Below are 16,266 nucleotides of genomic sequence, written 5' to 3'. Positions count from 1 at the left end.
TACGAAACCAGTCTTCACAGTTCCCATATTTTCTTGTCTTGGAGTCTGAGATGTATATTCTTGCAATCTTCACCCCAGCCCTCCTTTGCTCATTTCCTGGTTGGACAGGGTTTTTATTCTTTACAATCAATTCTTGACCAAATACGTGTGGCTCTACTTCAAACTAAAAGTCAACATATTGACATGAAGAGATAGGAATTCAGTCTATCACTTTGTGCTTAGTATTTGGGGAGAAGACAAATGAGCTAAACAGAATGAAGAGAAATTTTCAGCAGTTTTACATTCAATCAGATCTGGTCAGTTCTGCTTCTCGAATATTTTTCTTATCCATCTTTTTCCCACATCCATAGCCATCTTTTATCTGAATTATAATACCCTCTTAGGCAATAGAAAAAGATGGAAGGATACTTGCTATTTGAAGAAAGTGCAAATGCCAAATATCACTGTGGAAAGACCTCATGGCTTCCCAGTCTTTTCCCTTGATACTCACCTTCCCCTTGAAGAACCATGACGATCACCGCCGCTACCAGAGAAGTGCCAGTTTCCCCTCCACGGTGTTGACTGGTCTTCATTTTTCCTTATTCGTAGCATTGCTAAATCCAGGAGAAATAGTCATATAAAGCTTTCAGATAGCGCTTAGGAGTAATGGGGGATGGGGTGGGGGAAGCAAATAAAACACTAAGATGCAACTTACCTAGCTATAATTGGGTACAGCTTGATCTTTTAATAAACATTTGAGCACTCTGTGATTACCATGGTGCCTATACTGACGACACATCACTGCTTGCAAGATGCATGCGGTAGCTGGGGTATGCCAATGCTGCGACAGGGTAGTAAAAGATAAATCAGTGCGTGGAGCACCTGTCACTTTAAAATACGCAGGAAAGGCTGTGTTCTCTCCCTTTATCTGGAAGATTCACCAGTCATTTGAGCCCTTTGAAGCCACTCATTCAACCCTCAAAATGGTTTGGCTGGACGCCACCCAGTTTTGGACAAGAGGACAGGAGCTGGCTTCCGTAGCAGCTTGTGAGGTTTTCTTTCATCAGCGGTATTGCTGGTTATCTTGTAATGCTTGTGATGAATTTTTCTAGCCTCTAAGTCACCCAACCCAGGAACTCCTCATGCTGCTGGGTTTTATAACAATAAAGGTCTTATTGTTTAAGCTGCCAAAAAAGAAGAAAAGAAAGAAGAAAACAAGAGGCACCTAAAATAGTATTTGGGGGAAGGGAATTAGGAAAGATTTCACTGAAGTGCTAGCCTGAGAAAACCAAGACTTAAAGGACAAGTAAGCGAGAGGGCAGGGAATGAGGAAGTAGTCCAAGAGCCTAAGAATGTGCAAACGGCAAGGGAATGACATGTTTAGGAAATCGCAAGTAGTTCAGTCTGGGGTGTAGAGTACAAGGGGTGAACTTCCTCCTCTTCCAGTCAATGGCAGCCTTCTGTTTGGTCTTCCAGGCTCAGGAACCACATCTTTGGTGGTCAGTGCCAATAAAATCCCCTTCCTTAGGGAAAAACCCTATCCTCTTATACTGCAAAATTTTACCCATGATCTTGATAAGGACAAAACAGCAGAAGAGTACATTATCTTTATGTATTTCATGAGAACTTGTTGTCACTGCCAACAGAAAGGCTGCTTTCCATAAACCCGAGATCACAGGGAAACCGGTTATTCTATTTTTAGCTTAGGGATGAACTAACGGTACAAAATATGTAAACCCCATCACTTCTAAATGGCAGTTCTCTTCATTGAATGAAAATCCGTTTACTTCCAATTTTTGTTTTGAGAATTAGAGGTTTAGAAAATATCCTTAAATATTAAAATCTCATTAAAAGAAGGGAAGCAAATTAAGTTTCTAGAAAGTTTAAGAAGGTACTGTACTGTGGTTTTCCTTGGCCACTGTTGTCAACCCGTTACAATGTGCTCAGTTTCTCTAGGTCCATAGCTCTTAATTTGAAGCCGACGTCTTAAATTTTCCTTTCTAGGATGGACTCAGCGGCTCATGCCCGTAATCCCAGCACTTTGGGAGGCTGAGGTGGGTGGATCACCTGAGGTCAGGAGTTGGAGGCCAGCCTGGCCAACATGGTGAAACCCTGTCTCTACTAAAAATACAAAAAATTAGCCAGGCATAGTGGTATGAACCTGTAATCCCAGCTACTTGGAAGACTGAGGCAGGAGAACGCTTGAATCCAGGAGGTGGAAATTGCAGTGAGCCAAGATCAAGCCACTGTACTCCAGCCTGGTCAAGAGTGAGACTATCTCAAATAAATTTAAAAAAATAAAAATAAATAAATTTTCCCTTCTAAAAGGATTACAATAACATGAATACAAAACAGAGTGTTTTAGGCAGCAATTATCTAAACGTGGATGCTGGTGAGCATGCATTCTCAATGGGGTGAAAATTGGTTCACTAGGGACGAAAAAAATTCTATTTTGTATAAAGCACGAAAACATTTAAAGTCCATAAACAGATACATAGTATATATGTGGTGTTAAAATTTCATGGGGAAGGGTAACTTGGAAAAAATCTAAAAAAGCTCTTTAGGGAGGCGATAAAGAAAAGCTTAAGAAGCCAGCTACTTATGAGGCTTACGCAGGAGAACTGCTTGAGGCCTGGAGTTTAAAAGCAGCCTGGGCAACATAGTGAGATCCCATGTCTACTTAAAAAAAAAAAATGCTTAAGAAAAGCTGCTGTGGAGATCTTTTGCCAAGTCAGGAATACCTAAATTAACCGTATTTTTAAAAACCCTAAAGGCCAAGCTAACATGGAAAGTTACATCTGTTCCACTTCTAACTAATGTACTGTGAATGGCTCCAATTCCTTGGCTTTTGTCTCTTCTACCCAAAGCTGCTAAAATTGTTCAAGGAAAAAACTTGGATTTCTTTCTTATTTTTTTGGAGGGGACGGAGTTTCACTCTTGTTGCCCAGGCTGGAGTACAATGGTGCACTCAGCTCACCACAACCTCCACCTCCCAGGTTCAAGGGTTTCTCCTGCCTCACCCTCCTGAGTAGCTGAGACTACGGGCATGCACCCCTACGCCCAGCTATTTTTGTTTGTTTGTTTATTTTTAGTAGAGATGGGGTTTCTCCATGTTGGTCAGGCTGGTCCTGAACTTCCGACCTCAGGTGATCTGCCCACCTTGGCTTCCCAAAGTGCTGAGATTACAGGCGTGAACTACCGTGCCCAGCTCAGATTTCTTTTTTTAAAGATGATAAATCATTAAGTTTATAACACATAGAGTACAAACCAAGAAAGTAAATTTATTTAAATTACTAAAATAGCTTTTAAAGTCATTTACAGATCAGCTGCTGTAATTATTCTTCCTGAAAGATATAGGCAACATATTACTTTTAAATTACTTGGGTCAGTGAAACATTTAATAAAAACATTTCTCTATATAATATGTACGTATAAAATAAGCCTTTTCAAAAACTCCTGTTTTGATAATCCTCTATAAAATAAATCAGATGGTCTGACTTCTAACAGGAACAAATTACAGTAATGGGTATACATTTATGAATATTGGTTGTACTAGTGGAAAGAAATCAGACCACTCTACTAACACTTGTGGAACTATCAAAGGGTAATGACAAAGCCATTAATTTAAATATTTACATTTAAAGGTTTGTGGACAATACAAAAACAAGGTAGATAGATCTAGAATTTTAACATTTTAAGAAAACCATAGCAGTTGAGAAGAGAAAGCTCAATTGTAGATGCAAAGTTGTAACTAAAACACTGTGTTAGTGAAGAAATACATTTCATTCTTCATATAAGTTCACTCTCTTGGCTTGAGGCATTCCATAAAATTTATCACCTGCATAGTAAATCTTCATATTTGCTATGGAGTTGCATTAAAGGACTTAGACCGCAACAAGTGGATGCGCAGAAAACAAAATCTTCATCAACAGCCCATGATGCTGGTTAACAAATGGTTTGTCAATTCCTGAAACTCTATTTCTTAATTCAAATCAAAAGCTTCAGGATGTGTCCAAAATAAACTGTTCTGAATTTACCTGCTCTTTTTTTTTTGAGACGGAGTTTCGTTGTTGTTGTCCAGGCTGGAGTGCAATGGCGTGGTCCTGGCTCACTGCAACCTCCGCCTCCCAGGTTCAAGTGATTCTCCTGCCTCAGCCTCCCAAGCAGCTGGGATTACAGGCACCTGCCACTATGCCCGGCTAATTTTTTTGTATTTTCAGTAGAGATGGGGTTTCACCATGTTGCCAGGCTGGTCTTGAACTCCTGACCTCAGGTGATCCACCCACCTCAGCCTCCCAAAGTGCTGGGATTACAGGCATAATTACCGTGCTCAGCCTGACTTACTCTTAAGCGTCAAATGAACAAATATATTAAATCTTGCAATATACATGAAAAATCCTTGGGAGGACCAAGAATTTTTCTTTAAGGAAGAAAAAAGGAAATGTGAAAAACAAATCCCGATGGAATCCACAAAGATGAACAGTTCATATACCTATGTCTGACTAACCTACATCTCAGTGGATTACTGTAACATTTCCTCCCTTCACCTTCCCATTAACTTCTCCTTCCTGGCCTTGTTCTCTCCATCTTCCAAAACACAAAAGAAAAAAAATTCCAGACACACATTTAGATGACCTTTGACTACTTTTGTTCCTATAAGCAGAAGGTAAGGAACTCATACCTAAATGATATAAAAGGGAACATAATGGGAAAATGCATGGTTACATTTAGGGAGCAATCTTACTAATAATGCAACAAACTTTGTGAGAAATCTAAGTTAAAAAATCAGGAAGGTTCATAAGAAAGGAGACAAATCCCTCTCACTGGTCACACCATAACTGTAATAATTTAGCCCAGAATCAAAACAGATTCTCTATGGAACCGCATATAATATACACTCCTAAGATACCTTTAACACAGCTCTCAATGGAAACTGAAATGATTCTCTCATATCACAGATAATTAGGTTGAATAAAATATGTTCCATGTTTATGTAAGAACTTAACTTTCTTTAAAAAGAAACCAGTTCTTTCAAAGAGCTCTAAATTCTGTCTCTGGTTAGAAAGTGTGAAAAATTCTCAGAACTTGGGACATGATTTTTCTCCTCTCTCTCTTCTTATAAGCAGATGCCCCTTTTTAGGGCATTTTCAGGTTGCACAGGCAGAACTAAGTGAGAAATACGGCTCCAGAGGCCATTCAATTTGTCTGAGTCCATATGATTGTAGGAGTTGGGTGTGTTAGAATTGGTGAACTTGACTTTGAGGAAATCTCTTACTTTTTCTTCAATTTCCTTTAGGCCTAGGCTGGTTCCAAGTGTCTCTTCCTCCAGTAAGACAGTCAGGACTAAGGCTACATCTTTGAAGGCTGCGTTTTCATGGTCACAATATTTGTAGAAGATCAAAGTAGAGCCTGCGGGCAGTGACTCAATGCGGTGTACCACAGCTGCATTCTGGCCATTCGTAAATCCATTGCTCAGTTCCTGGTCTACCTCTAGTTTGACAGTATCACTGTCTTGAGTAGCTTTGCCTGTCCCATCAATCCGGATAGCACGAACACTACGGAAAGAAGAATAGGCATCAGCAATTTGTTCACTCAGACACCTAAGTGCTTCTTCAGCATCTCTGGCAGCAGTGAGCAGCAAGATAGCAGGCTGAGACCGAGGATGGGAGCTATTAAGATGTTTTTCCAGGAATGTTTGGCTCCTTTTCCACAGCTTCTCATCTTGACCGTGGTACTTATTCTTAAGTTGATTCATCTGGTTCTGGAACTCTTGAACAGCAGCGGTTTCTACCTCAGGAGTACTAAAGAACCAAAAACTCCCATAGGCAAGAGCAGCTAACAGAGCAAGTAGCCACCACCAGTTCCTCTTGCCAGAAGATGCATTTTGGGGCTGTCCAGTCACTTCTACTCAGAAAAAAAGAAATGACAGATATAAATACGATTTTCTTAGATTTAAGGGCAAGTGACTTTTAAAATCAGTATCAGTCTTTATAAACAGTAGGTAAAAGAGGAAGGACTTTAAAGAAGAAAGCTGATAATTTTCTTAATAAAATAACTGATCACATTTTCAAGAAAATCTTATACACATAGGCTCTGAATTATGTGTATAAATATGCACATGTCTCTTCAATATAAAAATAAGTCTCTGAGGAAAAAAGTTTTTAAACATAGGAAATGGCGTAAACAAGGCAGAAAAATAATATAGTTTATAAAGCAAAATTACTACTTCCAGTGCTAATAGCTGGGAGAATAGACTATTAAAAGACACTTTTTAAATTCAGAAACGCGGCATTCACATGGCTAATTATTCAAGGTGACATATTTCTGAGGTATGTAAAGGGATAAAGAAAAGGATGCAATATAAATGAACATCTTCTATGTGTTATAATAGCTAGCTGTCCCTTTAGATTAACTGCATTGATGCATATCTTTTTGTGGTATGCAAGTTAACACTAGTAAAATTAGTTTATAACTCATCCCTAATTGCTACTGGCAATAATAATATTAATTTATATTTATCTAGTGCTTTTCAGTTTAGAAAGTACTTTCTCATTTTCTACTTCATTTATTCAGCTAATATGATAGTAACAATAATACTTTTACACTTTTATTTATTGACTGTTTTAGGCTATTAATTTTAGAAGGGACCTTTTAGAGCAGCAGTTCTCAAGGTGTGGTCTGTGGGGTACCTCAGGGTCCATTAAGTCAAAGTATTCTTCTAACACTAAGATGTTATTTGATTTTCCCTTTTGTTGACATTTGCACTGATGATACAAAAGCAATGGTGGGAAGAACTTCGGATCCCTTAGCATGAGTTACAGGGCAGTGGCACCAAACTGTACGAGTGTAGTCATTGTTATTTTTCACTGTCCTGCATTCAAAGTTTAACAAAAAGGGACATTCTTTTACTTAAGAATATCCTGTATGAAGCAGTTAATTATTTATGTTATTAAATCTCAATCTTTGAGTACATATCTTGTTCATTTTCTTTGTGAAGAAACGGGAAGTATGCACAAAGCATTTCTGCTGCATCATACAGTACCACTGTGGTCTCAAGTAAAATAATTTTGTGCAAATGAATTACAAGCTGAATTAGCGCTTTTTTCATGGAATACTAATTTTTACTTGAAAGAACAAGTAACATATTACAGTCAGACTTGTGTATTTGGCAGACATTTGCTTTCAAGTGAAAATTAGGATTTCAGAATCCTAAATCTGCCACCATGAGCTTGACAACTCCCAATATTGTACTTTAACATTTTTTTTTTTTTTTGAGATGGAGTCCCGCTCTGTCACCCAGGCTGGCACACAGTGGTGTGATCTTGGCTTACTGCAACCTCTGCCTCCCAGGTTCAAGTGATTCTCCTGCCTCAGCCTCCCGAGTAGCTGGGATTACAGGTGCATGCCACCATGCCCAACTAATGTTTTTGTATTTTTAGTAGAGACAGGGTTTTGCCATGTTGTCCAGGCTGGTCTTGAACTCCTGACCTCTGATGATTCACTGGCCTAGGCCTCTCAAAATTCTGGGATTACAGGCATGAGCCACCGCACCTGACTCTTTAATACTTTTTTAAAGTCTTGAGATTGGCAGCGATATTAACAAACGTGATCTTTTATATTACATTCCTAATGTGTCAATGTTTGGAAAATCTGCATATCTCATTGAACCAATGTTTTCCAAATGACCAGTGCAAGATACTCCATTCAAAGTATAAGACAGACAAATGAACTTTAACATAATAGAGTACAAAGACCTCATTAAGATGGTTTCAGATATCATATTTCAAGTAACATTTAAGAAACTACCAGTTGTTGAGTTTTGGAGAATTCAAAAAAGAATAGCCACAATTATCTGAAAACTCTATTAAAACTTTTCATATCTGTATAAAGCTGGGTTTTTTGTAGATACTTCAACCAAAACAATATATTGTAACAGACTGAATACAGAAGCATATATAAGAATCCAGCTCTACTTTTTAAGGCCAGGCATTAAAGAGATTAGAAAAAATGCAAAGCAATCTGATCTGTCTTCTTGTTAACTTATTTTAAAATAAATTAATGAATATTAAAAAAATTCTCAACTTTAATTTCCAGGTACATATGGATAGGCATAACCATATCCATATTTTCAACAAAAACCTCTCTGAGATTCCTTTTTTTTTTTTTTTTTTTTTTTTTTTGAGACGGAGTTTCGCTCGTTACCCAGGCTGGAGTGCAATGGCGCGATCTCGGCTCACCGCAACCTCCGCCTCCTGGGTTCAAGCAATTCTCCTGCCTCAGCCTCCTGAGTAGCTGGGATTACAGGCACGCGCCACCATGCCCAGCTAATTTTTTGTATTAGTAGAGACGGGGTTTCACCATGTTGACCAGAATGGTCTCGATCTCTTGACCTCGTGATCCACCCGCCTCGGCCTCCCAAAGTGCTGGGATTACAGGCTTGAGCCACCGCGCCCGGCCATCCTTTTTTTTTTTTTTTTTTTTTTTTTTTTTTTTGAGATAGAGTCTTGCTCTGTCGCCAGGCACCAGGCTGGAGTTCAGTGGCGCAATCTTGGCTCACTGCAACCTCTGCCTCCCAGGTTTCACCAATTTTCCTGACTCACCCTCCCAAGTAGCTAGGACTATAGGCGCACGCCACCATGCCCAGCTAATTTTTCTATTTTTAGTAGATGGGGTTTCACCATGGTGGCCAGGATGATCTTGATCTCTTGACCTCGTGATCCACTCGGCTCGGCCTCCCAAAGTGCTGGGGTTTACAGGCGTGAGCCACCGTGCCTGGCCCATTAATTTATTTTCTTAGTACTCTTTCAGAATAATAAGACTTAGAGAATTAAAAAACTCGCCACAGGGCTGTACAGGAGATGAGTAGTCCCATCTAGTTCAAATACAGGTGTGCAGACTCCAAAAGCCGCTGTAATCCCATAAGGTCACGCTCTCGCTGTCTTTCTTTTTTTTTTTTTTTGAGACGGAGTTTTGCTCTTGTTACCCAGGCTGGAGTGTAATGGCGCGATCTCGGCTCACTGCAACCTCCGCCTCCTGGGTTCAGGCAATTCTTCCTGCCTCAGCCTCCTGAGTAGCTGGGATTACAGGCACGTGCCACCATGCCCAGCTAATTTTTTGTATTTTTAGTAGAGATAGGGTTTCACCATGTTGACCAGGATGGTCTCGATCTCTTGACCTCGTGATCTACCCGCCTCAGCCTCCCAAAGTGCTGGGATTACAGGCGTGAGCCACCGCGCCCTGCCTCGCTATCTTTCTTTTAATTCAGCATGGCTTCCTCAGTTAACAGTATTAGTAGCTTTACTTATTATTAGCTATTACTTTTGGTCTTTTGAACAATAAAGTGAAGGGCAATACCAGATGTTGTCTTATATAGTTTGTCCGTAAAGAATTTCACTGCTAGTAAAATACAAACTTTTTTTTTTTCTCTGAAGTGCTTAAAATATGATTCTTCAAATAGCATCAAGTCATCCTGCTGTCAAAAAGCTCTTTTTTTTTTTTTTTTTTTTTTTGAGACGGAGTCTTGCTCTGTCACCAGGCTGGAGGGCAGTGGCACAATCTCGGCCCACTGCAACCTCCACCTCCTGAGTTCAAGCGATTCTTCTGTCTCAACCTTCCAAGTAGCTGGGACCACAGATGCGTGTCACCACGCCCAGCTAATTTTTGTATTTTTAGTAGAGACAGGGTTTCACCATGTTGGCCAGGATGGTCTCAACCTCTTAACCTTGTGATCTGCCTGCCGTGGCCTCCCAAAGTGCTGGGATTACAGGAGTGAGCCACTGTGCCCAGCCAAAAAACATTTTAAAAACAATTATGGAATGCCAATTTTACAGAAACATTTAATAAAAACTGAACAGACAAACTTACGTCGGCTGGAGGTTGATGGTGACTGGTTTCCAAGCTCTGATTTCTGAATGCTGTCATCTAAAGGTGAGAGTAATAAAAGAAGACTATTAACTTATGTTTCATAATTTGAGTTATTATTTTTAGTAGAGAAAGAAGATACAAATTCCACTAGGAAAAAAAGAAGACAGAGATCACCAGAAGCAGAAGAAAAAGTAGAATATCTGAGTGCCAATTAGACTGAGGGCTCCTTGAGACACAAGACCCATTTCCTTCATAGCTGTACATGGCGTATGGTCAGGTTTAGTACAAAGCACACAATACTTAGTTTTGAGAGAAAGTCTGGAAGTATTTGACCCGTAAGTATCTCACAGGATTGGTGAAACTTCCAGGATAAAAAGGACAAAAAAAATAAGCACACCATAATAAAACAAAACATATTATACCATCTGAAAAACTGCCGTATACTGAACTCTTCCCTGGTGAAGATGCTGTAAAGAGCAGGAAAAAAGGACAAAGTGTGGATTATAGACTACTGAGCTCTCCGGATAAGGTATTTTAATATAAAACTGAATCTTAATCCTCACTATTTTCTACCACAAACTGATTCAATATTTCCTCTGGGGATTCTGACCATTTCAAATAGTAGTAGTATTTAAAAATCACGTTTAAAAACTTTTCATTATTTCTGTTAACAGACAAGTAATTAAGTAGTTCCGTTTTAGGCTTGTGGTTAAACAACAGAGCTCAAAAACAATTTTCTCACAACTCCATCAAATCTCTACTTCCATCTAAATTTATTTAGAAAATAAATTAAGCCTGGCAAAGTGGCTCATGCCCATAATTCCAACAACTCAAGAGGCTGAGGTGAAAGGACAGCTTGACCACAGGAATTTTTTTTTTTTTTTTTTGAGACGGAGTTTCGCTCTTGTTGCCCAGGCTGGAGTGCAATGGCGCGATCTTGGCTCACCGCAACCTCCGCCTCCTGGGTTCAGGCAATTCTCCTGCCTCAGCCTCCTGAGTAGCTGGGATTACAGGCACGCGCCACCATGCCCAGCTAATTTTTTTTTTTGTATTTTTAGTAGAGACAGGATTTCACCATGTTGACCAGGATGGTCTCGATCTCTTGACCTCGTGATCCACCCGCCTCGGCCTCCCAAAGTGCTGGGATTACAGGCGTGAGCCACCGCGCCCGGCCGACCACAGAAATTTAAGACAGGCCTGGGCAACAATGTGAGACCCCATCTTTTTTTTTTTTTTTTTTTTTTTTTGAGATGGAGTTTCGCTCGTTATCCAGGCTGGAGTGCAATGACGTGATCTCGGCTCATCGCAACCTCTGCCTCCTGGGTTCAAGCAATTCTCCTGCCTCAGCCTCCTGAGTAGCTGGGATTACAGACACGCGCCACTGTGCCCAGCTAATTTTTTTATTTTTAGTAGAGACGGGGTTTCACCGTGTTGACCAGGATGGTCTCGATCTCTTGACCTCGTGATCCACCCACCTCGGCCTCCCAAAGTGCTGGGATTACAGGCTTGAGCCACCGCGCCTGGCCGAGACCCCATCTCTTAAAAAAAAATTAATAATAAGAAATTAAAAATTATCCTAACCCTTCCCTTTCCCTTCCATCTTTCTAAGCACACTAGCAGGTTTTAAAATCTAAGAGAGGAAATGGAGGGACAGGCTTCAGAAGGTGGAGAGGCTCAGTTATCTCATTCATATGACCTATAGTACCAGTATTGCCATCTATCACTTGCCTGGAGTTTTATAACTTTTCTATATATAAATGAACTTCCTGGTGAATATTCTTAGCGTTATAGCAACAACTTTCATTTGAGAAACACTGGAATAACTGGAGGAATAATATTAGCCCTGCTAAGATTCAGAAATAGCCTTATTAATGGTCATATGACAAAAACTCCATAATGATATCATAAGACAAAATAACAGCAACTCTAAAAGGAATATTGTTTTTCAATTAGTTTAGCTTAGGATATTTCATTATTTAGAAGCTTCTAAGTTAGGTTTTCAAAGTTACAACTAAAATAACAAAATTAAAAAAACCTGACAACACAAAACTCAAATCCATCAGATAATGTTTATTCTGAATACTTCACTCCATGGTTGCAAAGATCAAATGAGATAATATACACAAAAATGCTGTGAAGTGCAATTCTATGACATTAATAATGAAGAACAGCTAAATAATAATTATGTACCATATATAATATTTAGGTAATTCATATAACACAAACACATACACAGCAGGGTATATACTGCCAAGGCAGGACATTGTCTAAAGGGTAACTGCTATCCTTCTTAGAAACATTATTACAGATGCTAACAACAATTCTAAAAAACATCTTTTTGAAAGAAAAAATCTGGCCAGGTGTGGAGGCTCACACCTGTAATTCCAGCACTTTGGGAGGCAGAGGCAGGCAGATCACCAGAGGTCAGGAGTTTGAGAACACCTGGCCAACATGGTGAAACCCTGTCTCTAATTAGTCGGGTGTGGTGATAAGTGCCAGTAATCCCAGCTACTCGGGAGGCTGAGGCAGGAGAATCGCTTGAACCCAGGAGGTGAAGGTTGTAATGAGCTGAGATAGTGCCACTGCACTCCAGCTGGTGACACAGCAAGACTCTGTCTCCAAAAAAAAAAAAAAAAGAAAAGAAAAGAAAAAACTCAAGCTTTTCTAATCTAGAGTATGGTGACAATCACTCTATAACCATCAAGATTAGAGGGCACAAATCCTCCATAGTTGCTATTGATTCTACAGGATACCTTGTTAACGATAAATAAGCCCTGATAGTTATGAGATTTTAGACTTTAAAAAATTGTGTTTACACATATAAGCTCATTATGATAATCTAGTTATAGGCACTATTGTCTCTAAAGGCGAGAAATCTGAGGTTCACAAAGGTTAAGTGATTTTATCAAGATTACTCAATTAGTAAGTGGAAGAGATAGGACTGGAGCCCAAGAGCTTTAACTCCAAACTGTCTTCCTTTCTCTACCTAAATTTCTCAGACAGGTTCCAAAACATTTATATTAATGCTCTGACCTCTCCATGTACATATATCCTTCTCTATAATCGTTGTTTGATCACCAGGCAAATAGGAAAAAGTGAAGACAGTGATTCCATTTTTCCTAAAAGGTTTGGATGCAGGCAGAAACCTGAACTGGGACCTGTCTATCCAGGAAACTGGTGCCAACATCAGGTGACAATGTTCCACGGGGTAGAATCTACAGTCCAGGGTTCCTGAACACTCAGATCTAAAAATGACTTTTTTTCCCTCATGAAAGCAGGCAGAAATATATAAAGAATGAGAGATAAAATTTGGAATGCTAAGAAAACATTTTTTAATAGTCATGAAGAGGAATCTATTATATAAGTTTGTGTGAAAATCACTGTAGTCTTCCACCTCCATTGAAAATATTTTCTTCTTGCTCATTGTTCTATCTTAAAGTCCTCATGTGGTTGAAAGTCTAAAAGATCCTATTACATGTACAATTCTGGTATGTTACTGTTACATAACTTTGAAAGCTCAATGTGGTATCTATATATGGTAGGTGGCTAGCAATCAATGTATAATTCTGTAAGCTATAATATAGTAAGTTAAGACAAAGTAGAAATGCAAACAGATAAAATACTAAAAATTAGCTATCAAGTTAGCAACTAAAAAGAAAAATTTCTGCATTTCAATTACATGTTCAATATAATTAGTTTTTCTTCTGTACTGCAGTATCTTATTAGAAGAAAAACATTATGCAAACATTTTTTGATAAGTATGTACTAATTTCCCGTATCTGGAAGCCATTTATCTGATATTAACTACTCAGAATATATAGTTAAGAACTTAGAAATGACGTAAAAAGTCTCTGAGCTTTTCACATTATATATACTAAAAGTCATGCATTTTTACATCCAACAGTATCTCTTGGGTCTTCAAATTTAATTTTAATATTTGATTCTTGTTATAAACATAATTCTAATAGACTGAATAATTAATATTTGGTTTCCTAACTATAAGAGGTCAGGAAGAGCAAATTATAAGAGTTAATGGTCTTCTAACAGCAGGCACACACTCGAAGCAATAAGAAATGATAAACAACAATAAGACAAGGGCAAAAAGTTATTTCAGTTCTAGGCTGCTGAAGAACTCACTTATACGTGGGCTAAAAACTTCACTTCTTGCTGGGCACGGTGGCTCACACCTGTAATCCCAGCACTTTGTGAGGCCGAGGCAGGCAGATCACCTGAGGTTGGGAGTTTGAGACCACTTTGACCAATATGGAGAAAACCCATCTCTACTAAAAACACAAAATTAGCCGTGTGTGGTGGCGCATGCCTATAATCTCAGCTACTTGAGAGGCAGGAGAATTGCTTGAACCCAGGAGGCGGACGTTGCAATGAGCCGAGATTGCATCATTGCACTCTAGCCTGGGCAAAAAGAGCAAAACTCCGTCTCAAAAAAAAAAAAACTTCACTGCTGAGAAAAAATGAATTGTGACCACTCCTACTTTACTGATGGAAAAGCAGAGCCACAGATGTCATCTGGTCCCATTACAGAGGTAATCATCCCATGAGCAAGAGATGGATTTTTATATTATCTAAATAAAAGTAAGAGAATACCTGATGACCTCAAGACCTATTGTGGCTAGATGAGTAAAGAAGGGAGATAGGTTAAAGGTCACTTAAGGCAGAGAATATGCATGGACTTTAAAAAAACATGGTCAAGATTTAAATGTGGACACATTTCTACAGAAATTATAGAAACTGAGTTCAAAGTAGATGGTTTTATCACATCAATTTATAGTATTCCTTAAATTATGTGACATTTAATCCATTCAAAACCTAAACATGGGGCTGGGTGTGGTGGCTCATGCCTGTAATCCCAATACTTTGGGAGGCTGAAGTGGGCAGATCACTTGAACTCAGGAGTTCAAGATCAGCCTAGCCAACATGGCGAAACCCCATCTCTACCAAAAATACAAAAATTATCTGGGTGTGGTGGTGCACGCCTGCAAGTCCCAGCTGCTCAGGAGGCTGAGGCACAAGAATTGCTTGAATGTGGGAGGGGGAGGCTGCAGTGAGCTGAGATCATGCCACTGCACTCCAACCTAGTCAACAGAGGAAGACTCCATCTCAAAAACAAAACAAAACAAAACAAAACAACCAGAAAAAAAAAACTCTAAACATGAAAATATAACTTTTGCATTTCAGCCTTTATTATGCAAAATTATGAGTATACAAAGCTGTTCCAAGTGGTTATTTATGCAAAGTCTGCTAAAAGCAAAAAACAGGGAATTGTCAAGAGAGTAGAATTTCATTATTGTATACAGACTGTATTGCTAATAGAACTGACAGCTTGTTAAGACCCATCGATGGCTGGTTTTCCCACGCCACTATTTACATTCTACACCCAGCCCATGTGCTGCCAGTCCAAGCAAATGGAAATCATTAAACTAGTAATCATAGCTGTACTTTATTAGTGAAATCACAAACAATCTAAATGTTTATCTGAAGAACTCAACGTTTTTGTCCAGCAAAATATACAACAAGTACACTTCAGGTTAGTTCAGTAACAGAAATTTATCTACTTACTTTGCATCCTAGTCCTTATTCTTGCAGTTTGTGGAGCCCATTTCTGGGAAGTTTTTTGATATCCCGAGCCTGAAGCAAATACATATAACAAAAGATAATTTCTCATACTTTGAAAGTTTATACCATATTCCAGTGTTATAAAATGAATCTATCAGAAAGACAAAATAAAGCAGGGAAGAAAACAAAAAAAGCAAGAGTTTTATAAGTAAAAGATAATTTCAAAGGATCCTGTCCCAGTGAGGATGAACCACTTCCTATATAGCAAAGCAGGTAGCAAATAAATATATTATTACCTAATATAAATTACTTGTGGTAAAATAGCCCTGAACACATTTCCACATCACAGAATAATTATTACAGGTAGTACCAATCTGAGGTGGATTAAAAAGGGTAAGAAGGGGTAAAATGACTTAAAATCTTATTACAACTTTTGTGGGGAGAATAAGGCAAGGTTAGAATTGATTGAAAAAAGAGCAGAAAACCAGTTACTTACTCAGCACTGAAGGTTGCTTATCATGAGCTGTGAAGTTTTGACCTGAAACAGAAAACAGGGATAAGGTCATAGAATACTTGAAAACAACAACAAAAAAGATGTTGCACAGACATTTTGCTTATTTACTGTGGATACTAAAAACAAACAACAAACAAAAAACATTCTCTCAATTCCAAGCATATAAGTAAATAAAGTATATATGTTTAAAGCATACATATAGAATATAAATATATATAAAGCGTATGTGTGTGTTTCTTTCCCTCAAATTTCTAAACTTCAAAATGTTTAGGAATTGGACAACAAGGACTCAGCTTTAGGATCGTACCGTCAAAATAATGACTACATATAGTCTC

The 16,266-nt window shown here is 38.7% G+C and overlaps 1 protein-coding gene across 3 annotated transcripts in view; it reads right to left on the bottom strand.

The window, feature by feature from the left end:
- Positions 1-3,236: 3,236 nt before the first annotated feature.
- TOR1AIP1 (torsin 1A interacting protein 1) overlaps positions 3,237-16,266 on the bottom strand; it is a 36,166-nt gene continuing 23,136 nt past the window's right edge. For all 3 annotated transcript variants that reach the window (XM_064370705.1, XM_064370706.1, XM_064370707.1), the window contains 4 exons: positions 15,914-15,955; positions 15,421-15,489; positions 9,844-9,900; positions 3,237-5,883 (listed from right to left, as the gene is read on the bottom strand). In XM_064370705.1, the coding sequence (XP_064226775.1) occupies positions 5,096-5,883; positions 9,844-9,900; positions 15,421-15,489; positions 15,914-15,955 (956 nt within the window). In that variant the 3' untranslated portion in view covers positions 3,237-5,095. The remainder of the gene's footprint in view (positions 5,884-9,843; positions 9,901-15,420; positions 15,490-15,913; positions 15,956-16,266) is intronic.

This window comes from Aotus nancymaae, unplaced genomic scaffold, assembly GCF_030222135.1.
Source record: "Aotus nancymaae isolate 86718 unplaced genomic scaffold, 86718_ANA_hifiasm-v0.15.2.pri h1tg000108l, whole genome shotgun sequence".
Classification (NCBI taxonomy): Eukaryota; Metazoa; Chordata; class Mammalia; order Primates; family Aotidae; genus Aotus; species Aotus nancymaae.
Note: the sequence above shows the minus strand (reverse complement) of the source record. Positions and strands in the feature narration are given on the sequence as shown.